General features: G+C 34.8%; 1 protein-coding gene across 1 annotated transcript in view; it reads right to left on the minus strand.

Moving 5' to 3' along the window:
• LOC140693376 (uncharacterized) overlaps positions 1-26,319 on the minus strand; it is a 160,493-nt gene that overhangs the window by 40,800 nt on the left and 93,374 nt on the right. Inside the window, exons 2-14 of the mRNA XM_072957280.1 lie at positions 15,440-16,785; positions 13,870-13,955; positions 13,469-13,588; positions 13,282-13,363; positions 12,588-12,626; positions 11,927-11,992; positions 11,066-11,129; positions 9,640-9,707; positions 7,560-7,691; positions 6,095-6,202; positions 4,132-4,242; positions 3,690-3,752; positions 1,381-1,445 (exon numbers count right to left, since the gene is read on the minus strand). Of these exons, the coding sequence (XP_072813381.1) occupies positions 13,947-13,955; positions 15,440-16,785 (1,355 nt within the window). The 3' untranslated portion in view covers positions 1,381-1,445; positions 3,690-3,752; positions 4,132-4,242; ... (7 more) ...; positions 13,469-13,588; positions 13,870-13,946. The remainder of the gene's footprint in view (positions 1-1,380; positions 1,446-3,689; positions 3,753-4,131; positions 4,243-6,094; positions 6,203-7,559; positions 7,692-9,639; positions 9,708-11,065; positions 11,130-11,926; positions 11,993-12,587; positions 12,627-13,281; positions 13,364-13,468; positions 13,589-13,869; positions 13,956-15,439; positions 16,786-26,319) is intronic.

Genomic DNA, 26,319 nt, shown 5'->3' on the forward strand with positions numbered 1-26,319 from the left:
TAACAAAGTAATTGAGGGCATCATTTTAAATGAGATAAAAATAGCTGCTCAATTTTCATATAATTAAGCAAGTCATTTCTGTTTATAGTAGGGTTATATTATTTTTATATGTATTTATATTTTATAAAGACATCAACTTAGATCCTGGCAGATAACTGACAGTGGAGCAACTGATTGATTTAAATGGGCATCACAGGCTTATCAGATTTCATATGCTTTAAATATACATTAGTTATTAGTTGTCAGGAAGAGTTCAATTTTCATTTATTCTAACATAGCTGTGCCACAGGCAGGTTACTCTGTATTCACAATGGAGGATCATGATAGATATGAAGATATCAAGCCTTATTGATCTTCATAGGGGTGCTTTCATAAGAAAAGGAGAATAAAATAAGGAAAATATAAAATACTACTTTTTTTATAGTGTTCTAACAGTTTTATCTTTTATTTTTTAACTGAGTTATAGTCCATTTACAATGTTGTGTCAATTTCTGGTGTACAGCACAATTTTTCAGTCCTTTATGAATATACGTATATTTGTTTTCATATTTTTTCACCATGAGCTACTACAAATTCTTGAATATATTTCCCTGTGCTATACAGTATAAGCTTGTTTATCTACTGTATATATACCTGTCAGTATTTACAAATCTTGAACTTCCAGTCTGTCCCTACTCACACCCCTCCCCCCTGTAAAATACTATTAAATCAACATATATTTTTGAAGAACTATGAAAAATGGGAAACTATAAGTTGTTTCTTTAAATTGGAGCAAAGAGAACTACTTTAACTGGGAAAATAGTTAAAATCTGGCAAGTTTTATGATTTCATGTTCACCCCTGACAGCTTTTCTTTCCTCCTTTCTCCTTCAATCTTTATTGGACCTTCTAAAGAATTAAATTACAAAAAAGAAAAAAAGAAAGAAAGAAAGAAAATTAAGAAACAGCTCTGCATCGAAAATAACCTCCTAACTGGAAAGATGGTATACTTTGTGAAAAATTTACAGCTGCCAACTTATGATCTATGTCTCTGTCCACACTGCCTTACTTGTTAGGGAGGGTCTTAAAAAAAAAGTAAAGAAAAATAGCAAATTATAATGGCTTTTTCATTTTAAATTCTTTTCTATGTGTCTAAAATCTGCTCTATCATGAGTTATTAAGATAAACATTATCAGCTATACTCTACTTTCCTATCATGCACATTGTGACTCTGAGAACCAGGCACGCTCTAACTTACCATCTGCAGGTGGTGTACAGGTTAATGCAGTTCTTTTGACAATATATGGTTTTGTAGCCTAGTTGTCTAACTACTACATAATGGGAAAGATGTAGAACTACTGGTACCAGTGCCCTCGGTCTCTGTCATTTACCTTAAACATACCTGGAAAAGTAGATTCAAAAACTCATTGGCAAGAACATTTTTCACACTCCAGATCTGATATTCTTCTAGAGTTAAGATGGCCATTATGAAAGAGAAACAATATTTAAGAATATCTTAAATCTTCATTTTCTTACATTATTTGAATTAAATTTGTTTTATTAAACTTGCAATGGTCATTTGTCTGAAAGAAAACTAATGATTTAATGTAGATGCTATGTATTCATCTGAAAGTAGGCCAGCAAGAGTAAGTTCAAAAGTAACCAAACTCTGAAGTAGTCAGTCATAATGTGGGCAATTTATCACCAAAAATCTTCCTCCAGTAAGACCTGGGAAATAACTCACAGTATCTTCTGGCTCAAGGTGAAGTTTACTAACAGAACCCACAAAAGGTTCTGGGTAGAGAAAAAGGACTATTTACTAACTTTGAAAGCATTTTTCCAAACTCTTTGGATTATGCCCTTTGACCCTAACAATTTTCTAAGATCTTTAAAACATCTGGCAATATTATTAGACTTCTTAAGAGATTTAAAAAAACTAAATATATATAATAAATGAGTATCTATATTAAGATTTCCTCAAAATAAAATTTAACATTACTTTCACAAGTTGAGTAAAGCAGTATTTTTTTTTTTTGGTGTCAAAGTGTACCAAAAATTACATTTATATACAGCAGACAATATTTCTTGGCAGGCAAAAATATAACCAAATGCTTCTTACTTCATGTTTTGAACAATCACCTTAACAATCCTAGATGAATAATAATGTTCTTAGCTTTTATTACTTAATTATATTTTTATTATCTAATGATTTATTATTTAATGATATATAATAATATTTATTATTAATGATATTCATGTATTCATTCAATATATATTACCATTTATTATAAGGAAAGATTTTAAAGCACTGTGATGGTAATTATTGGCTTTCATGATGCAACTTCCATTGAAGTATATTAACACCAATGTAATGGTACAAAATAATGGGTAATATTGTCACCGTCTAGTCACCAGTGAATATGGGTAATAGGTTTGGTTGAAAGGTCCAAATTCTATTCTAAATTTTTACCATTTCATTTTTATGGTTACACGGAGATGGAGTAGCTAAATGATCTTTTTTTTTAATGTTCAAAAGTACAGCCATAAGAAGAAACTCGGTCTTATATAAAAATAGACAGCAATGATAACCTCCATGCTTATCAAACACCCAGAAGAAAGGCGATGGAAATTGTATCTCTACATAAGGTATTTCCTAGTAGAAACTTTCCTGTGTTTCTGTTTTCATATATACCAAATAGAAATGGCTACCTTAGTTTTGGGCAGAAAAGTAAATGAAGACGGTTATCTGAATTGCCAAACAAAGATCAAGCCCTGAAAAATTCATTTCTATTATTTATTTCTATTGAGTGTCAGTTAATAAGACTATGATGATTTCTTCTGGATTTGTGATTGAAAAAATGTTACTTATTTTTCTAAGCCTGCGTAAGGCCACTATGATCTACGTCCTACCATCTACAACTTGGTACATGTCAACATTTGAATAGAAAGGTTCAAATTAACTCATATGTCTCACATATATGGATTATCTTCAGTTTCATAGGGATACATAGACATTAAGGCAAACCTATTATAATATCTTTAATAAATGTTGTGAAACTAAAAAAATTCAAGGCTTTATTCTTTGTAAAGTACATGCTTGTTTCTGCTATTATACACTTATTCTGGCTGCTATTAAAGAACTTAGGACAGACCCTCACCAATATTATTGAAAAAAAAATTTTAAAAACTATATACACCACCCAGATTGAGATAAAAAATAATTTCCATCATCCCAGATATTCTATGGTCCTTCTCAGTTAAATCACCCATCTCCAAAATCACTATTGTAACACTTATTAACATTAGTTCTGTCTCTGTTCTAGAACTTCATATAAATTAAATTGTACAATGTGTTCTTTTTTTCTGTGGCTTCTTTTGCTCAATATAAGTTTTGTCTTACCATAATGTATTAAACTGGGAGAAGTAAAGATTATAAACTACAGATGGCAAGGGCTGTCTCTACTTAATTTTTACAAAATGCCTAGCTTATAAAATATAATGTTTTTATGTAAATAACACTTAATGGAGTTGTTTAAAGGTCGAATGGGCTTTCCTTAGGGACAACTTGGAGTTATTGTAACCACAGGTCCAAATAAGCATTTAGCAGGGATGATGTAGAAGAGATTCAAGTATGTATATGTAAGGTATGTATACCAATTCAGAATATAATGTATTTTTAGAAAAGAATAAATTAGTCTCTGCTAGACTCACCTTTGTGGTGTCATGTGCATTCTATCTGTCTTCTACAATGTTGGATAGATCCACAAGTAATTCCTTTAAAACCAGAAACCCAAATCAGTAGTTAGGAAAGAGAAGGTATCATTTTTATTAGCCAGTAGCTGAAGTATAAAATATTTTTTCGGTCAAGTTTTTTTTTTTTAATTCCAGAAATAGATTGCTTGTTTGCCTTAAAAATTTATGACAATTTTCCAGTAGTTTCATTTTTTTTTTACATAATACATTCAGTTTATTAAATTTTCTAAGGCAAATTCTCTTCCCAATTTTGCATCTTTGGCTATGAATATTTTGAGTAGCATAATATAGAACCTAGAAGTAGTAAGAAATCTTTTTCTTAACCTCTTTTAAAAAATTCTTCACTCTATGTTCCTGTTGGAAGTTTACATGCAAGAAGATGTATACAATCAGACTTTACCAGGGTATCATCGGTGCAGTTGTCCTTCCAGACCTCTGTGCAACCACGTGTCTCTCAGTTCAACCCTAGAAAGAACTCCATCACCGTCAACATCAAATACCTTGAAGCAAACTAAAGAAAAGAAACTCTTATGGAGGAAAATTACTTTTATATTCTGAAGTATAATACATTTTATTACAAGCTGCCCTAGTGAAGTTACTTAGTTCCTCAAACAACTACATTCTGGATTAAGTTCTTATTTGGAGGAGATTGTGTCATTAAAGTCCTTTGAACTTGTAGGAATTCCTGTACACTTCACAAGTCTCTTTCCTTATATCATTAGCCAGCTGTAAGAACTCTATCCTTCACCTAAATCTAAAGTTAAATTTCTTGCAAACTGAAAAAGAAAGGCCAAGTTACTATAGAATATCTCACAGATTTTGAGAAGGTAATTCAAGCTTTTAAATTAATTTCTAATATTTATAACTGATCACTTCAGAGTTGATTCTTACAATGCTGAAAATATTCCATCTACATTAAGAATCAACAAAAAGCTGCTACAGTCAGCTCCCCGTATCCATTGGTTCTGCATTCACAGGTATAAACAATAGATCAAAAAATATATATATATAAATTTTCCCAGAAAGTTCTCAAAAGCAAAACTTGAATTTGCTATGCACTGACAACTATTCACATATCATTTACATTGTACTTACAAATAATTACATTGTATTAGGTATTACAAGTAACCTAGAGATGATTTAAAGTATACAAGAGGATGTGCATAGATTATATGCAAATACTATGCCATTTTACATAAGGACATGAGCATCCATGGATTTGGTATCTGAGGGGGTCTCAGAACCAATCCTCAGCAGATAATGAGAGATGACTGTATAAAGATTTTGCCTCTCCAATGTAATTAATGTGCACCCAATATTTTTGCCTAAGAACAATTTCAAATCTTCAATGAAGTTTATATACAACAAGCTAAAAATCCAAAATATCAGCACTTTGCTAATTAACATCAATATCAGCAAAATTGCTAGTTAGTCTAGTTGGTTAACTTCCACTAGTCCACTGGCAAAAAAATAAATTAAAAAAAAATTTAAGACAACAATTAACCTCAATTGAGAAACAAAGACTTCAGCCTCTTTAATACCAGAACTTTAATGTGAACAAATAATCTATCACAAAGCCAGGTTAGAGTAATGGTATACTATCAGGGAAGATAAAAGAAATCTAAATTTTTAAGATTAAATAATTATCTACTTCACACACCCATGTAATATTTATGCTATTAAATTAACTAAGTGCATCACAGTACAACATTACTAAAGAATATTGAACTATTAAGTATCATACCCAAAATATGCAGTATTTGTGAAGCTGTATTTTAGAAAGATGCAGAGATAATGACCCTAGTGAATATGTAAGAATTAGGTTCCAATTAAATGTAAACTGCTGCATTTTCCTAAACAAATATGGTTAAGATTTAGGAATGTAATATGCTTATAAATTATGCCATAATATTTTAGCTAGGTATAAAAGATAAATTTAGTATTTAATAAAATTGTTTTATCATAAATTTAATTTTGCTAATAAAATATCAATATACACAGTGATAGAATATAAGTTGGAATTCAAGTTAAGCAAGACAAATTTTCTATATAGACTACCAGAAAATATTTTCTATATGCTTAACATTTTCAAACACATCATGATTGATGTAGTTCATTTATCATGAACTGTACATTTATCTGGAAAATCAACCATTATTAATAACAAAGATCTTAAATTACTCGACAGTAAAAAAGAATAGATGACTGAACATTTACACTGACCTCAGTAAAACCTCAGCAAGAGATTGCTATTTGCCAATGGGATGAAAATTCAAGCCTTAATCAGATGATTTTTTACATGAATGGATGCTATTTTTTTTCTCTGTATAGCTTCCAAATTTTGTGATGTTTAACACACTTACATTTCTGTCTTTCAGCCAGAGGTCCTCTGCAACAAGCTGTTAGCCCTCAGGATATCTCCTTAAAATCTATGTGGCTGTCATGATTTTCACCAAAAGCATTAAATAAACCTGTAAAATAGGAAGACAGACAGAATAAATCACAGCCAACAAACTTCCTGTTAATAATGACATGCTTATGAAAGGAGGCATGACTCGCATAAACTGATTTAGTTTTTAAAAGTTATCAGTATTTTCCACTGTCTCAGGAAGTTTATTTTTTCCCCCTGGCATAATTATAACCAAAATTTAACTTCCTAGAAGAAAATACTATCATTTAGTGTTTGGTTTTGTCTGCATACCTATCTTTATCTTATATTAATTCCAAAAGTCAAAAGTGATTGTAGAATGTAAAAAATAAAAATGTATTTTAAAAATTTAACTGGAAAAAAGTCAGAGACCACAATTATCCTAATTTGGAAAGACTAAGAACAAAAAGGAAAAAGGAAGAAGAAAAGTTGAACTCTATCAAAGATATACTGTGTTGTTATTAATGAGCTTCATACAGCTCCTTCATGAAGCAAAGAAAACTAACATACTATATTATAAGAGACAGAAATTCTGTACTGCAGTCTTCATTGTACCACTTAATCTGTATAACTAAATATATTAAATTTCAGAAATAAAGGGCAATTTATAATCTAATCCTGTGGTTTTTAAACTTTTCATAAAAAATAAATGGAATCATTTTATTTTCAAATGAAATGATTTCTCAATCTCTAATTATAAAAAGGTAAAAACATAACTGCACTGCTGAAGTGGAAACCCTGTCTGTTCTAGCTCCCCTAACAAATAAATATTTCTAAAACACACTAGAAACCTGAAGAATACAGACTATTTCAAGAATCTAATCCTGTGCCCTCAAAGAGCAGAAAACTGAAGCTAAGAAGTAGTTAAGTGACTTGCTAAAAGTAAGAAATTTTTTTAAAAAGTCTGAATCAGAAGAAAAACCCAAGCTTTCAGATTTCAAATACAGTTTTTGTGATTATCACCCACAACTGCTCCTTGTAAACCTCATTTGAAATAAATAAATAAATATATATATAGTAGTGAAAAGTTTAGAGCTAAGTGGGGACCTTAGAGATGGTCTAGTGGTTTCTTAATTTTTTAAGGGTGGGGGAAGGATACAGCAGTGGAACCTTTTTCTATATAAAAGAAATACAATAGACACTCCTCAGCTGAGGAAGAGGTGGGGTCATATGTGGAAGCTAGAGCTTTTCCTATTCAGTGTCCACCACCCTGACCCTGCACCAGATGCTGAGTCACCGCACTGGAGCACACTTTCATAATGATTGTCTTGGTCAAACTGATTTTATATATGAGAATATTCAAGTGCAGAAAGGTAAACCGACTTACACAAGGCTCCAAAGGTGGAACAAGGCTCACGTATTTAGCAAAGAACATTTGTAGAAAATAGAAGGATTCCCACCTTCACTCAGAGATGGACGAATTGGTGGTGAAGCCAATGGGCCAAATGTCTCTAAATCAAATCATCCAGTTCGGGATTGAGCCCTCAGCAACCAATAGCATTTCTCCAGATGAATGATGTCTGATTCTTCCACTGACAATCAAATCAAACAAGATTATAAAATCTCACTCTTCTCTTCTGGACAATTAATTAGTTCATCCTGATAATGTAACTTCTAAATATACATTTTAATTTCCCAGTTAAACTGTTAAAATCTATCTAAAACAAAAACTCTGAAAAACAAATATATTGTATCTTAAGTGGCATGAAAATTAAATTCAAATTAACATAAAAGAGGCTTTAAAATGGGAAAAAAATTTGCAATTTCCCATTAAGCAGGCTGTTTAATTCCAACATGTAAAATAATAAACTAAGATACTTATTTTTTGCTTCCCACACTTTTATCTGTATTCGCTTTGGTGATTTTAATCTCTGTCTTGGATTTGAAAATTCTTGATCATAGTCTCTCCTGGCTACACAGGTAACACACTAATAGCAGAAACTATGTTTGATTTATCCTGTCACTATGGTAACCACTTACACATTTAATACTTATTAAATAAATGTACAAAGGGGATAGACCTAAGCTTCTCCTTCTTGGCCCTAAAATTCTTACTACAGCTCCTATAAAGGCAGGAGCCTCCTCTGTAGGACAGAGAGTAAATGTATCTCCTGAGAAGGATTCCCCAACAAGGGCTGTCTTTACAGCATGCTTTTAGATGTTTTTATGGGACATTTCAATAAAAGGATCAAGGACCTAAGCTTCCCAGTATGGTGGGCGTTGTGATGGGCATGGGAGGATGCTCACTTGGGAGGATGAGATGTTAAAGACACTAACAGTGAAAAGGACAGGGCAAGATGAAGGGCGATTTGGAAACAGGACCACAGAGATGTGACATCTACTTCCCACTGTCATCTAAGTGATAACTACTTGAAAGAAACATTTCTACAGTTAAATTCTATAATGGGGGTTATTTAAATGAAGCACACATATACTCAATGAGTAGATCACATAATTTTTAGAGATTCAGAGTGCAGTAGCATTTTCAGAGTACTTTCTACATCAATAACTAGTATTTATAAATTCCTGTGTGCTAAATAATTATGTGGAATTATTTCCATTTTGCTTTTAGACTTACTACAGTTTAACGTATTCATTGCACTGATACAGAGTAATTTTTCTAATGAATAAAAATGATAATGTACAACCTTGTTAAAGATTCTTTAATTTCACCATCACCAGATTTATGAACATTTAGGCCTATGTGTCAGGCCCCGTTTCATACCAGCTTTTTCACCAACACCTTACATTGAGGTTATGTTGCATTACCCAGAGGTCAGGAAATGTTCTTTCACACATCCACATCTTTATTAGGTCCTGTGTCCTCGGAGGAGAAACATTCTCCCCACTTTCACATCCTTCCATTTTACATCTTAACCACTAATCCTTCTCTAAACACCTTCTAATGCTTTCCAAACTCACCAGCTACCCCAGGATTTTAACTTCTCTCTTCTGCAACTGTCCTCCACTGTATATAGTATCCAATATTCAAGTGAAGTATGAGTCCTCATTTACAGGTCTGTGGCCTCTCTAGATTACAAAGTATTTGGATTCAGTAGCCTTGTCCTTTTATCACTGTTGCTGCTAGAGTTCCTTTCATAGGACCTGATACATAGTAACCACACAATAAATACTTCCTGAATGAATGAATGAATAGCCAAGGCAATCTTCACAGCCAAGGCTTCCCCAACCCAGCTCAGTATTCTTTCTGTTATATCAAAGAGACTCTGCCCCATGAAACAATAGACCCTGCACATTTTAACAAATGTATACAATTATTAGGAACTATTATTAGAACAGAGACTAGCACTACTGTTCTCATAGTTATGTCACATAAGTAGTGTATTAAAGCTCGTTCTGATTTCTTGTTTATACAAATCAGCTATGTCTGTCACCAGTTTAAATATTAGTAATTTAGAAAACAAAAGTTATTGATTTATCTACTCATCAGAAATCATTACAACAGATCTATTTACATACCTCTTTTGTCAGTTTATATACCAACTGGAAAAGAAGGGGTGTACAGTCAACTCTGAGAGTATAATTGCCTGCAAAATAAATGAGAGAATTTTAATACCTCCAAATGGACTACAAACCTGTATTTAATTCTAACTTTATTTTCTAATTATAAACAATATATAACAGATTTCAAATTGAAGGCATCATTCCTGGAGAATTAAAAATAGTGTGGACCCTACAGATTATCATATTCAGTGAAGTATGTCAGACAGAGAAAGGCAAATATCAAATTCTATCACTGATATGTGGAATGTAAACAAACAAAAAAAGATACAAATGAACTTATTTACAAACCAGAAATAGACTCATGACATAGAAAAGAAACTATGGTTACCCAAGGGGAAAGGGGGAAGGGAAGAGATATGTTAGGAGTTCAGGATTAACAGATATACACTATTATATATGAAACAGATAACCAACAAGGACCTACTGTATAGCACAGGGAATTATATTCAGTATCTTATAATAACCTATAATGGAAAAGAATCTAAAAACTATGTATATGTATATGTATATGTATATGTATATGTATATGTATATGTATATGTATACAACTGAGTAACTTTGCTGTACACCTGAAACTAATATTACAAATCAAATGTACTTCAGTAAAAAGAAATAAATAAAATTTTAGAATAGACAGATAGGTAGGGAGATAAATAGACAGACAGGCAGACAGTCTGGCTAAAACTAAAACACAAGGTGGAAATAACTCTTCAGGAGCCAGAGAGGCTGCAGCACACACTCAGGATAGGAGACTGCAGAGGCGGACTCTGCTGCTAAGGCTGCAGCTCCTGCAGTAACAGTAAGGGTCATTGCTCATTATGGCAGCAGTACCTAGGGGTCTTTGGCAAAGGAAGTGGTAAGGCCATAATGTTCATGTTTTATTCATTCATTCAATTCAGTATCAAGGCTTTAGGCTAGAGCATGTCAGTAACTAACATGTGTCCTCTGACACTTACCTAGAAATAACCATAATATGATGAAAGCCTACAGATGCACATGCCACATGTCAGGGTCAAAAGGAAGTCTGTAGTGGGTGCTTATTTCAGAGTTGTTCCAATACATACAGGAACTATTTCTGTATGAAATATTTTAGCCCAACTTTTAAAAATAGCTCCACAGGAAGAATGTCAAAAGTACTAAAGTTTTAAGTAGTAATCCAAGATAGGCAAATGGTAAATATACTAAAGAACTTAGGATCAATAGCTTAGTTATGAATCATATTGATTCATTTGAATCATAATAATGTTCTCTCGGGTAAAATGGAGAAATGGAGGTATTATTGAGGCATCTCATAGAAAGAGGATAATCCTAGTTTATGAGTTGGAGTTGATAGACTTAAATACTGGTATACTATTTAATGACAATCTGAAATAAAATTTACCTTCTGTGAATGAGTCTGCTTTGATATATGCAACCTCTCTCTCCTGGAGTGTTTTCACATTCTCCTGTAGTTGAAGCAAAGCAGTCACTTAACTCACAGTGTTTACAATTGTGGAAATACAAGCAAAACAAATTAATTCAGTAAAAGAGTGGTTTGCAGGTGCCATTATAAATCAAACACCTATGCTTTTGACCATAATTTTAAGAAAATACTATTAACTGGTTGGTAATACTAATGCAATTAAAACAAGAAAGAAAAATATTAGTGATGCTGTAGCCACTGTTCATAGCAGCAGCAGGGAGACCCAGAGGAAAACTGCCCCTGATCCCCTGCACCATAATATGAAGGGGGAAGGCTCGAGATGCTCAGCATCACCCTGGATCTACTGGAAGAGGACTGCTCAAAGTAAGGCCTGGAAATCTGTATTTTTAAAAGGTGTCCCTGGCAATCCTTACAGACATTAAAGTATGAGATCACTTGATGTTGGGGATCCAAGTAACTTTATCATATTAAAAGTGAGGAAGTTGGAAATTAGATTTATCAAGAATTTTTTGAAAGAGAAGATATTGATGAAAAAGAAAAATATAGGAGGGGAGGATAGAGAAAAAACTAGAGGGAGAGAAGAGTGGCTATTAGGACAAAGACAAGACATTTCTCACACATACATGCACACACGCACACACATTCTAGAAAAATACAGCAGAAGAAGACTAATGCCATCACACAACATGGGAATATGCAGAGAGAACTCTTTTCTTCTCTCTGTTTCTCTCTCTCTCTCTAGCTTGCTACCTTATAAAGGCAGTTACAGTAAAAACATTTAAAGCTGTGAGTGGTCATCCCACAAATGAGAATTCTCACCTCTGCACTTGGCCACATGGGATAGATGACAGCTGATTCTGCTGCAGAGTTTCCATTATGACAGAGCTACAGTAGAAATAAAAAAGATTCCTTAACTATATGTAAAGGTAAATGTGCTGCTGAATATGATCAAGATAGTAGAAAATGGGAAACAATATTCAAATTGTCTTTTAACTCACATGAATTTAAATTAATGCAAGGCATATTATCTTGTATCTTGGATTTATTTTATCTGTATTTTAAGCTGCTTATAGAAAGACACATGTATTTCTATATACATGTATTCACAAGAAATTACACATTTCTAAAAGTAGATGACCTTAATGAATAAGATCTGATTCATCTAAATAAGTGTATTATGAAATGCATGTTCATAACACCAACATAATAATAAGACTTTGCCATATAAATGGAATCAAATGTGATACAAGTAACTGTGATTTTATTCCCATACTTATTTGATTCATATTATTATTTTAAAGTATGCAGAAATGAGTCAGAAGGAAAGCATTTTAAAAACCAGACACAATAATAAGAAAGATATGACATTCTTTAAATCAATTCTATAAAACTTGAACTCATAAATGATGAACAAATCAGAGGATAGTCACAGGAAAGTGCTTTTTGGTGCACCTGCCTTTAAAAAAATACACAAGCCTACCTTGAACATGTAAGAACTTAGAGTTACTGGACAGAGAGCCTAAGGGAAGCAGATGAGAGAAGGGGGTCTATGAGAGTCACTTTAAAATAAAGCATTAAGAGCCAGTGACAAATGAAAATTAATCATAATTGAATTAAAAATAAATCCTTGAAATTTTAGAGTAATTCAATTTACAAAATCATTGTACTATACTTCCCAACCAGGCACTTTTGTAAATGGTAAAATATACCTATGGTTACAATTTAGTGTGGAATCCATAAAGGAGAGACTATAATCAGAGTATAGTCATCTTAAAAGAGCATGTTGTTTTCCTGGATAGAAGAAATCCAAGGAAACTGTAAAAAATTGAAAATTAATGCCAAGGATCTAAATCAGATTTTCAATAAGCTAATTCACTTGTCAGAAGCAGCTTCCTAGGTTTGACTATTTTCTGAGCTTACAGATTTTACTTACTTATCACAAAACAAATATAAATAGAAACTAAAATATTTTAAAATTAATGAAAAAATTGGTTTGTGCTTAGTAATTAAGAGGTTGTTCTGTTTTGCCAAACTGATGTAAAAGCAAAACCAAACTCTATTTCTTAAATTTTCTTGTTTTTATCCAAATTAAAACAGTATCAGGTAATGGAACACATCTGTGATTACCCTGAGATACATGTTGACCAAGAAGATACGTTTACTGTCTTAGTTACCTCAGTCCATTTGTGAAACCCAGAAGTCCAAATTTTTCTGCATCCCAGCTGGCAAAAATGGCAGTTCTTCTCGGTCTCCAGCCTGTAAGCATTGTTAACATACATGGTTAGGTACACCTGCCTAAAAACGAAGGAAAATTCACTGAAGTCACTTTCTGTCATCACTTGCCAAGGAAACATTATTTACCTCTACTAATCAGTTTTCCAAAATTCTGGACAACTTCTTATAAATCAGCAGTTCCACTCGTTAGGTCAATACCTCCAAATACCCAGAAGTCCTGATGATCTCCCAGAATAACACATCTGTCTGGAAAGGAAGGCATTCAAAAGAATGACAACTTAGAATGTATTATAAAGAGCAGTAATTTATGTTTTTAAATTAAACTTCCTCCCGCTTGAGTTTCCTCCATAGAAAACCATCAAGGTAGTGTCTCCTTTTAGAATTTACCTTTTTTTCCCCACATTTAATTATATCACCTCAACCAGGAAAAAAATATTAAGAGTTGATTAAGATTTATCTTCTCTTACTCCTGTAATCTTTGTAAAAACAAAATGTTTTAAGACATTTTAAAAAATTCACCAACTCACCAAGTTTCACAGATCCTCAGGTAGTTCTGATTACATCGTAAATGCTTGTGATTTTCTTGATGATATGAACATGCATTTTAACCTTCCTAGAATTTCACAAAGGGAACAAATTACTTTACATAGAGCATTATGTCTAACAGGTTCCTTCCAATGTTTTATTATAAGTCTCAGAAGTACAGAAAACTGTTTAATAGGATGATAAATTTCCATATGCCCACCACCTAAACTCAATCATTGTTAATACTGTTGAACTATTTGCAAGCGAGTTGCACAGATCATGACAGTTCTCTCCTATGTATTTAAGAACGCACCTTACGGTGAAATAAAAAAAAAATCAGTATTTTATATTTTTCCTCCCTCATAGCTCCATTGTTGGTATTTATTTAAACTTCAAAGTTATTACTCAACGTGAAAAACAATCTTGTTCTTAGCAATTTTTTTTTAAAAAAAATGTGTATTTGTCCATTTAGAGCTCAAATCAATTAAGGGATATAAGCCCCAGGTGCTTTTTTTGATAGTTTGACCAGGGAAAATTTCTGTTTCTGACTTTTCTCTTAAACTGTTACTGAAGCTACATGCTCTGTTTTCCTTGTGTCTGTATGTATCTGTTTATAAATCACATTTTTCATTGTGTACCTCTAGAGGGTATTAATACATGAGATAATAAAGTCTCCTATGTTAAAGGAACTCTGTTCTAATTGAGTTAAATAAACACTTTTTAAAAAATTCTTATAAAATAAAACAACTTCTAATACTTTAAGAGTTCTGAAATTTTAAAACAAGCTTCTTACATAACTTATAAAATACTTGCAGAATCCAAATTCACATTGCTAAGGCAAATCATTAACCAACAAGGCTCATTCAACCATTTTAGTTTAATAAAAAACAGCTATCTCCTCTCTGATTCATCAGTGTGAAGTTTCCCTTTCCCTCTACATTTCAAGCCAGTCAAACTAAAGTTCTGATCATGCCGTGCTGTTTCCCAGCCCTGCACAAGCTGTCCTCTGCAGCTGGCGTTTACTGCCTGTCTTGATTCCGTGGAAAACTTACTGTTTGTGTAAAATTAAGGTCAAAGAGCACATGTTCTGTGGTCATGCCTCCTTAACACCAGGGCTGTTCGGGGTTAGTAACAGTAAAGACTATGGTGGTAAGCGCACGGGGCCATGTAGCAGTTACGCGTTCACCACTGTGACCACTTAACCCACCCCCACAGAAGTGACCGGTGAACTTCGTTCCTTTCCCCCTTCTCTCCTACTCCTTCCCTTAAGTTGACCTAGTATTTTGCATGCACAGTGTTTTGACAGTTATCTGAAACACTGTTTTAAGCCGTCAGTTGAAAAGGGAAGACAAAACGTTACACCTGGCCCGGACGAGGAGAGGGGTGGGGAGTGGCCCAGAGGAAGCCGAACGGGACGCGCGGCCTCGGATCACAACACAGCCCCGTTCCTTCCCGAGTTTCGCAGCCGGGAAAGAAGAGGCGTGGGGCCCGGACAGCATCGGGGCCTTCGTGGGAGGCCGAGGGAGGGACGGAGACCCGTGCAGGGTTGGGGAGGGGCCTGCAGGGACTCACCGTCTGTGCAGCGGCTCCTGACCCACAGCTGGGCGGGCGGCGGTGGCGGTTGAGGCGGCGGTACCGGCTGAAGGGGCGGAGGCGGCATCGGCGGCGGTGCCGGCTGAGGGGCCTGAAGCGGCGGCGGCGCCAGTGTTGGCTGAGGGGGCTGGGCGGGCGGCGGTGGCGGTTGAGGGGGCTGGGGCGGCATCGGCGGCGGTGCCGGCTGAAGGGTCTGATGCGGCGGCGGCTGCGGTACCGGCTGACGGGGCTGAGGCGGCGGCTGCGGTTCCGGCTGAAGGGGCTGAAGCGGCGGCGGCTCCAGTGCCGGCTGAGGGGGCCGAGGCGGCAGCAGTGGCGGTACCGGCTGAGGGGGCTGAGGCAGCGGTGGTGCCGGCTGAGGGGGCCGAGGCGGAGGCGGCGGCGGCTGCGGTACCGGCTGAGGCGGCTGTTCCGGCTGAGGCGGCATCGGCGGCGGTACCGGCCGAAGGAGCTGAAGCGGCGGCGGCTGCGGTGCCGGCTGAAGGGGCTGAGGCGGTATCGGCGGCGGTACCGGCTGAAGGGTCTGATGCGGCGGCGGCTGTGGTACCGGCTGAGTCGGCTGTTCCGGCTGAGGGGGCCGAGGCGGCGGTGGCTGCGGTACCGGCTGATGGGGCTGAAGCGGCGGCGGCTCCAGTGTCGGCTGAGGGGGCTGGGCTGGCGGCGGTGGCGGTAGAGGCTGAGGTGACGGCTGAAGAGGCCGAGGCGGCGGCGGCTGCGTTGCCGGCTGACGGGGCTGAGGCGGCCGAGGCGGCGGTGCCGGCTGACGGGGCTGAGGCGGCCGAGGCGGCGGTGCCGGCTGACGGGGCTGAGGCGGCCGAGGCGGCGGCTGCGGTTCCGGCTGAGGGGGCCGAGGCGGTATCGGCGGCGGTACCGGCCGAAGGGGCTGAAGTGGCGGCGGCTCCAGTGCCGGCTGAGGGGGCTGGGCGGGCGGCGGTGACAGTTGAGGCTGCGGTGCCGGCTGAGGGGGCTGGGGCGGCATCGGCGGCGGTACCGGCTGAAGGGTCTGATGCGGCGGCGGCTGCGGTGCCGGCTGAGGGGGCTGAGGCCTCGGCAGCGACTGCTGGAAAGACTTGTGGGACTCGAAGGCTTTCGACAGGTTTTCCAGGGTCGCCATGGCGGCCTCCCGCCCCGCGTGTACAGCCCCCAGAGTCGCCGGCCCGACCAGCGTCTCCGGTCAGCAGCGGTGGCAGTGAACGGAGCTTGGGGCCGCCAGCCGGTGCGGACCCCAAGCGCGCGGCCATCTTGGAGCCGTCCCGACAGTCCCCGCGGCCCTGCGTCCTGCCACGCTCCGCCGGTGGGGCGGGGCCGGGCCACGGGATTGACAGCTGGAGGCAGCGGCCTCCGCCAATGGCTGCCTCGCTCGCCCCTTGGGCTCAAAGAGCCGCCACGGCTCTTGGAGTCACTGCGTTTTTCCCAGCGAGGGGCGGGGGTTTTGCACGGAGATCGGGAGGGCGGTTCGGGGGCGCTGTTGCAAGGCACGGCGAGGAGGGTTGGGAGGGCGGGTGACTTGTGATTGAGGGTCTCTCTCGGTGAGGGGCATCCCCGGATGACGCATAGCATGTGGCAGGGAGGCCGGGCAGTGGGCTGGGAGCCCGAGACCCCCGCGGGGCGCTTGCTCACCCCGCGGCGCGGGCGGAGGGCCGGCTCGCCGGACAGCCTGCTATAATATGCTGACTGTTACATATTTGGCTTTAGCCTTGTTAGTAGCCTCAAATCATTCCTTGTTCACATTCAGGATCATTACCATAAATAGACTTCTTACAATCCTCGTACTTAACTATGTTCCCTCATGCTATACTCACTCTTAGAAATAATCGTTTACACATCAATCCCCTACTCCCCTCAAGGGATTTGCCTATCTAATTCCAATCACTCTCAGTGCTCAGCTAATTTGTGAATTCATAAAGCCCATTACATTAACATAATTCCTTAACACCATGTAATGCTCCTTTATCACACTCATTAAAGTATACTTTATAATAACATAAAAACTCTTCCATGCATTAAGGTAGATATTAAACAATTAAGTTCACAATATAAAGTTGTAAGTACATATACTTTATATTATGAAAAATGTTAAGGAATTACATACTATAGTTAAATTCATTCATAATTTTTCATAGAAATATGGAAATATTTATTCCAAGTTGGATCATCACTATATGTGTGTGTGTGTGTGTGTATATGTATATATCTTTCATCCTTCATTCACAATATAAGTTCTGATAAAATATTGCCAACAATTAACTTTTATACCAAGAAAGGAAAGAAGGAAGGAAGGAAAGAAGAAAATGGAGGGGTTTTAGATCTCTTGAGATTAAGACATATTAGATAAAGACTCAGATCTGTACATTTGTATATGATAATTATTTTCCTGAAAGTATATAAAAACACATAAAGAAAACTGAAAGCTAAATATAAAATTATTTACAACCCAAATTTGAGGTTAATTTATATCTTCAATTGATATGCATTTTTTTTAAATTTAATATTACACTGTTCCATTGCTGTAATCAAATTCATAAACAGAAAACTATATATGATATGTAATCCTCTCACCATTTATAACATCTCTGAAAGCATTTTTGAAGTAGAATATTTTATATTTAAAGTTTTTATCATTAGAAAGGCTTTGAATATTTTAACACTATTAGATTTAATTTACTTCATCATATTATTTTTTCCAATACATGAGAAATAATATCTTATATGGTTTTGATTCATTCTTTAAGTAGTTTGTTAATATTGTGTAATAAGTGAATTCATGGAATATTGTTATAGAGTTAGACATTTTTATTGGAAGATGTCATCTTTTGTAGTATAATAATAAGGCCATTATTGTAGGAATGTGAAGGAGTTAGACAATGCGTTTAGTAAAATCATCACTCTAAAGGGCATATTGGCAATAGCAGAATGTGGTTAAGATCATGTCAATTTTTTGTAAATCTTTAACAAATTCTGAAATCACTCTGGTTGCTTACAAATTTATAAAACACAATTACTTATAGGAAGAACAAGGCTATACTCACCGCATGACAAAGGAATGCTGCTTAATAAATAAGTGAGAAGAATTAAGTTTAATTCAATGAAAGCAGCGTTCTTAAAATATTTTGAATTGATTGGAGAAACAGAGATTTTATGATTATTTATTTAGCAGAGTTTATATAGACATTTATGTGTGTGTGTGTGTGTGTATCCTTCATCTCTGTATCAATTCATATAAGCTTTTGCCAAAAAAATAAATTTTAGAGCCAAAAATACCAATCAAAAAGAAAGAAAAGAAGAGGGAAGGAAAGCAGGAAGGCAACTTAACATCAAAAAATTTCATCATTATTTAGAGTAAAGATCTATATCAACTAAACATTTGTATTATGACCTCCACATTCCACTAAAACTTATGCCATTTACCTACAAATATAAACTTTTATTTGCTTCTACAATAAATAATACATAAATTTAATGAAACTGCAGCTCAAAAGACGGAAATAGCATTAGAATTTCAGTCATCCAGTGCAGTAGCTAAAGCATGGGTATGACCTGACTCTAAGCAATCAGAGAACAACCAAGAAAATGTGCCAAACTGTTGGATACCCAGATTTGTTCCCAGGGCAGGGAAATAGGCATATCAAGATAAGTAAAAGAATATACCATGTTTAAAGCTTAATTATAATGCAAAATAGATATATATCTATATCTATTTCAAAATGTTAAATTTAAAAGTGGACCAGAAAAAAAAATAAACAAAATTACTTCTATAGAGAAAACAAAGAATAGCCTTGTCTTCTTCTATTAAAGACTGACTAGCCACAAAATATTATGGAAATAGCTATAAAGCTTTGAGAAAAATTATTATAATTCTATAATTGTGTTACCACTAATGTTGTTATGTTTGTAGTTAAGCCAAAGTAATACCAAGACATTCAAAGAATCAGAAGGAATGGTAACTATATATTTATCCTAAAAAATAATAATAAATACTAAGAAAAGGATACTTTTTTAAAATTTAAGAAGTAAGATATGATTATATAAATGCTGTTTAAGGGTATTGAATCAACAGGTAGACAAAATAAGGATCACGTCTATTTTGAAAATATTTCAAAATAAATGCCAATAAATAAAAATAATTCTTAAAATGATACTTCCGTCTAACTTGTTTGATTTTGTAAGTGCATGTTACTTTATATCAATTTGCATTATTGATTATTATATGGTTAATAACACAGATACAATTAAAAGAAAATTATAAAAAAGTTGAGATAGCAAAAATAACTTTCTTTTCTAATATTTACAAATAAAAGATTTAACAGTGAATTTTTATCAATCATAAGTCTTTATATTTTCAGTAAAATATAAAATTATATTGGAGAAAAAAGTAAGCAAAAAATAATTCAAATAAAAATGTTAAGGGGAATAATCGTTTGTAACATTTGCCATCTACCTCTGCTTCGTACTATAACCAATCACAAGCCACTGTAGACGCTGACCTCCAACACTCCCTGAAATTTCACAGTGGAGATCAGGAATGGGGTACTTTGTGCTGTGGGAAAACTGACAAAATAGAGCTTCAGATAGATGTTTTCAGGAGAAGATTTTATAAGCCCCAATTCTTGCATCTCCTTATATCTAGAAGAGCACTAAATTCATTAATGGTGACGTCTGCTCCCCATAACTGGCAAAAGAACTCAATGTGTGTTTGATTGCACGTACTCCCCTTCACTAAAATTACATATATAATATTGAATTTCCCCCTGCCTCTTCAGAAAAGGTCCTCAGAACCATCTGAGGTGCTCTCTTCTAGATTATAGTCCTCATATAGCCCCAAATAAAACTTAATCCACAACTCTCATGTTATACAATTTTATTTCAGTAAACAGCATGTATATTAAAATAGTTCAAAACATTGATGTCACAATTGGTGAAAAGATACCTCTGCCTATATAATTTCAAACTGAAATAAAAAATAAAAACTGGGCCACCATGATAATGAATCTGTGTAAGGAGAGACATTTACAGCATGATGAAAGGCAGATAAATCACTCTAAGCTTAAAACTATGCATCTGGACAAATTAGCAGTTGTGAGAGTAATAACCAAATATACTTCTAGAAATAAAAAGGATGAAAAAAAATTTACACCCACACATCTTCACAGAGAGAATTTCTGGAGGATGTACTTCAGCCCAGTCTGCTTGATGATCCATGAACTGGTCCAACACAGAGGGGAAGGAGACCATAGAAAGAAGCAGAGCCCTGCAGCTTAGTGGGCAGCAGGTTTTATCAGCAAAATAACTTACTTATGAGACTTGTCTTGAGCAGCCACAAGAGTCTCCCTGCAACTCCACCAGAATCTTAAAAGTTTATATAGAAGCCTTAAAATACTGTCCAATGGTCTCGGCAACAAGCACATTACTGTCACAAGGCTGAGTACTTGGTGGGGCTTCTGCAGAGAATGCAAGCAAAACACATTCCAGTAGTCATGTCCTCTTGATGATCCCTTCAAGACTGATCCCTATCAGGTATAAGTAGTGGGGAAAAAGAAGAAAAGGAAAACAGAGTTAATGACTTCTTGGATATGTAAAACATTTTAAAATTTCTGTGCAAAATTTATAATTAAAATAATGAGTATATTTTTAATGATACCATTCTGGAAGTCTCTATATCAAAGATTAAATTTAGTTAATTATGGGCTTGTGAGTAATATTTTTTCTGTTTCTATATTTCATAATCTATATTATTCACTAAAGATTTTTAAGAATTTAATTACAAAGTTAAAATCATTTCAAATGTATAAAGAGATATTAGAATGGTTATTTTAACAGAAAAATGACAGTGTGAAGCATTAAAAACAATGTAACAACATCAGTAAAGCTGAGTAATTATATTTCTTATGGTTTTCACAAATAAAAAGTTACTTTGTTATTAATAATTATATTTACAGTCTTTGAAAACCATCAGGGATTCTCAATATAGAATGTCTAATGTTCATAAAGCAAAATTGTGTGCATAATTTGATTCTAGGACAAAAATATACATATATATAATATACACAAACATAATACCCAGGAATTACATACAAAAAAGAATGTTTAATTCTTTATTTGTTACATTACAGTAAGATTTGATTATATTTTCTATTTGCATTTCTAAATTATGAAACATTTGATACATACAGGTTATGATTATAAAATATTTATCCATTACTCTACCACCCAAACTGAGAAATAAAACATGACATTTCCAATATATTTATCCTTGCTCATTTATGTTGCTTAAAACTAAAACTGATATAACTACATTTTATAGTAATAGGTATTTCTTTCTGGTGTTTCTTTTTCTATATTTTTATTTTCAATAATTTTTGCAGCAAGTTTAAGTGTTCCTCTTGCAAATATCCTAGAGATTCCCCCCAAATATCTGAGAATTTATGCATTTTAATGTCTTTTAATAGGAAAATTGACTCAATTTAGGCTTATCCATATGTATTATTGACTAATTTATTTATGACTTTATTTTGTTTTCCACATATAACTTCGTTCATTAATTTTCTTTTTTTTGAGTGACTTTCTTTTGTTTTTCCTTCAGATGTGTTTTTCAGGCATTAAACACCTCATTCGTTATCCCACTGAAGATAATTTCATTTATTTCATACTTGTATAATATTTTGGCCTTTTCTAGATTTTAAAATTCAGGATGACTTTTCTACAAAACATACATTTCAAGAAGCTGTCTTCTAATCCAGTTTTGCCAATATTATATAAACAACCTGTTTATTGTTATTTTCTGATAGTTATTATTCTATCCTACACAAGGATAGTTAAATTTTTTCTAATTATATATTTTTATATACATTTTCTACTTTATATCAAGAAAATAGTCATGTTAACTGTTTTTTATTTTATAAGTTCATTATGGTATTTTGCTCCATCTTTGGAAATTAGTTTCTGCTATTTAAAGGATTATCTAGTCCATATTTTGACTTTGCTCACTTTACTTTTTGATATAGCACCAAAGGCATGATCAACGAATGGAATAATTTCTAAGCTGAACTTTAAAAAAAATTACAATTTGTTTTCTTTGCAAAAGACATTGTCAAAAGAATGATAAGACGCCACAGATTGGGAGGATGCATATTCAAAAGATATACCTGATAAAAGGCTATTAGCCAAAATATACAAAGAATTCTAAAAAGCTCAACAATAGAACATTATACAACCTGATTTAAAAAATGAGCAAATTACCTGAGCAGATACCTCACCAAAGATGATGACACATAGCAAACATACGAAAATATGTTCAGCATTATATGCCATTAGGAAACTACAAATTAAAACAAGAAGATACTACTACATATTAGACTAACCAAATGTAGAACACTGACAACACCAAACATCCTGCCAAGATGTAGAGCAACAGGAACTCTTACTTATTGCTGATGGAAATACAAAATGATTAAAACAGTTTGGAAGGTAGTTTGGCAGTTTCTTACAAAACTAAATGTGCTCTTACCATAAAATCCTTCAAGTCTACTCCTTACAGTTTACCTAAAGGAGCTGAAAACTATGTCCACATGAGAACCTACACAAGGATATTTACATCAGATTTGTTTGTAATTATCAAAACATGGAAGCAACAAAAATATCCTTCAGTAGGAGAATGGATAAACCATAGCACAATCAGACAATGGATTATTATTCAGTGCTGAAAATAAGTTAGCTATTAAGCCATAAAAAGATAATATAGATCCTTAAATGTATAATGATAAGTGAAAGAAGCCAATCTACAAAGGCTATGTATTATATGATTCCAACCTCATGATATTCTGGAAAAAACAATACTATGGAGAGAATAAAAAGATGAAAAGTTGCCAAGTGTTATGAGAAAGGGAAGATTGATTAGGTAAAGCATAGAGGATTTTTAAGGCAGTGAAACAATTATGTGTGGTACTGTAACAGTGGATAAATACCATTGTACACTTGTCCAGACACATAGAGTATTCAACACCAAGAGTGAGTCCAAAGGTAATTATGAGTGATTATAATGTGCCAGTGTAGATAAGTATATATTTATATATGCTGCTGGGTCCTATAGATCCCAGGACATGGGCTTACTCTGGGAAGAATGATTGTTGCATCAGGGTCTTGGTCCTCTCACATATGTAGATATAGGGTAGACTGATAAAAAAAGAATGTCTGGATATTGAGAAACTCAAAATTAAAGTGAGAAGATTTACAATAATAAAAACCAACTAACCCCTTGAAGATTTCTAGATTAATTAGACAAAAAAGAACAGGGAGGTTTTTCTTATAGAGTTTCCAACCTTTGTCTAACAATTTGTACACCTCACAGAATATATATTTTTAAATGTACATATAAAAATGACAAAAAATAACTATATAGTAAGTCAGAAAGGAAGTGTCCACAAATTTCATAATGCTAAAGTTGTACTATTTTCATAAAAATAAGTAAGATAAAATTTAAACAACAAAAATGGTTAATTGTCTGGCTAACTGAAATTTATGAACCTTCTTTTTGAAATTAACTAAAACATGTACTTTATTATTAAAGCCCTTAATGTGCTTTTATTTTTATCCTATTTACCTCTCTTTCTTCACTACGGAGTATCCTGAGATTTTAAAATGCATTCTCCTGCTTTTCTTTATAATTTCTTGAACACACTTATATATCAATAAAATGATATCATTTAGTTTAAGTTGCCATTTATATTTATTAAATGTTATATTGTTGTTCAATTTCCCCTGAAACATTCTCTTTACTGCAATTTTTATATTTAGAATTATTAATTTTTATAAAACTGAAATTTTTAGAATGGAACTTAAAAATTACTCCATTAATCCATTTTCCAAAAAGTGGATATTTGAGTTATTTACAATGTTTGATTACTATAAGCAATGATGTTATAAACATACTTGTATATTTATCTTGGTGCACACTGAACACAGGCAGAAGGTTGAAGGTAACTTAGGAAAGTAATTGCTAGAGTTTGTGTGTTGAAACCTTTAATTTATAAGGATATTATAATTTTCTGAAGTTAATGTAATAGAGGAGAACAAATCTGACTCTATATTCGATCTGTTCCTTTAGCTTTGACCACTGTGCCCTGTTTCCTAGGCTTGGTCTTGCTAGCTTTGCACTCACATAAAGATAACAAGCTGTAGAATAGAGAATAACATTTGTTTGTTGGAGGTTTACAGGGACACCATGAACTGACCCACATGGACAGCTGCAAGAACAAAGAATTTCTACAGCAAAATGTTTGCAACAACCAACCATACACCCTCCCTTGTTTTTTGCTTGTTTGTTGTTGTTGTTTGTTTTTGTTTTTGTTTTGTATAAAAGAAGCCTGTATTGTGACTGGACCTGGATGTTTCTCCAAGACATTATTCAGCCATCCTCTAGGTCTGCCAACTTTCCAAATAAAGTCGCTATTCCTTGCCCCAACACCTCATCTCTTGTACTTAAAGTTTAAAGTTTAAACTTAAAGTTTCACGTTTGGGTAAGTGTTTTTCTAACTTTTCTGCTAAATGTTACTGTCTAATATTTATGGCTGGAATTTACACTCACCTAAATTTCTTCAAGAATAACTTGACTATCATTGGCTGTGTCTTTTTCCATATAAACTTTAGAGTAAGTTTGTTGAGTACCATTCAAACCTCTGCCAGCATTTAATCATAGAGATTAAATCTGTGAATCACTTTGGTAAGATTTTATATGGTTAAAATATAGGCTTTCCATATTCATGAAGAAGCTATATTTCTCCATTTACTTTTGTATCTTTAATGCATTTCCACACAGTCATATTTTTTTTTCTGATGGCTCACAAGACTTTTATTTGGTGAATTTCTTTTCTTCATATTTTCTGTGGTTAAAATTGTGTCTGTTTATTGCATTTCTAACATTTTGTTTCTAGGCATAGAAATACACCTGATATTTAGTCCCTGAAAACTACTCTTTTATATCTATTTTTTTAACATAAACAGTTTAGATTATTTCTTTCAGATTCTAGTAAATAATACATTTGATTCTGTTTCTTACTAAGTTCTTAAGTACCTCCCTTACAATGATGAATGGAAGAGGTCATAGAGGATATTGTTACCTTGTTTCTAATTTTGAAGTTAATGTTTTTACCTTTTTTGTATTAATCACAATAGTTTACTTTGGGTGTTTTTTTCCCCAGATATTCTTTGTCAGAATAAAGAAGTTCTTTCAGTTCTTGTTTTCTAAGAGCTTTTTATCAGGAATAGTATTGGACTTTAATCACGTACTTTCTCTGCATCTTCTGAAATGATCAATTGCTTTTCCCCTTGTAGTTTTGTAATCTATTAATGTGCCATACTACATTAATTTATTGTATACAGGCAAACTAATTTGCATTGTTGGAATAATCCCATTTATTTTTACAGGTCAATTTTGCCTACAGATTCATATTTTTCTACTGTATTTACTTATTTTTGTTCTGTTATTTTGTGTGATAGTAAATATGAGACAGTTTACGCTTTAAGAATTAAATATGCAATGCTGAATCTCACTTTTTCATAAGGGGTACATGAGCTCAAACTATTTAAATTGTGAGTTATGAACAAGTAACATTTAGTCAACCTGTGATGAAAGAGTCATGGTGAAAAAACGCCCACTATAAAACTATGTAAAGTGAACGCTAAGTCCTTGCTTCACCTAATCCACATAACTGGATATTTACATTTGCTTTTCTCACAGGAGGGTACATCCTTCTTTTAGTTTTATATTTATATATAATATGCTGGAAGGAGCATACTCTTGTCAGAGATATTATAGTTACTAATAATTTAATCTAATTTTAAAGGGGTCCATGTCAAAGTGTACC

Source organism: Vicugna pacos, unplaced genomic scaffold (assembly GCF_048564905.1).
Source record: "Vicugna pacos unplaced genomic scaffold, VicPac4 scaffold_19, whole genome shotgun sequence".
NCBI classification, from domain to species: domain Eukaryota; kingdom Metazoa; phylum Chordata; class Mammalia; order Artiodactyla; family Camelidae; genus Vicugna; species Vicugna pacos.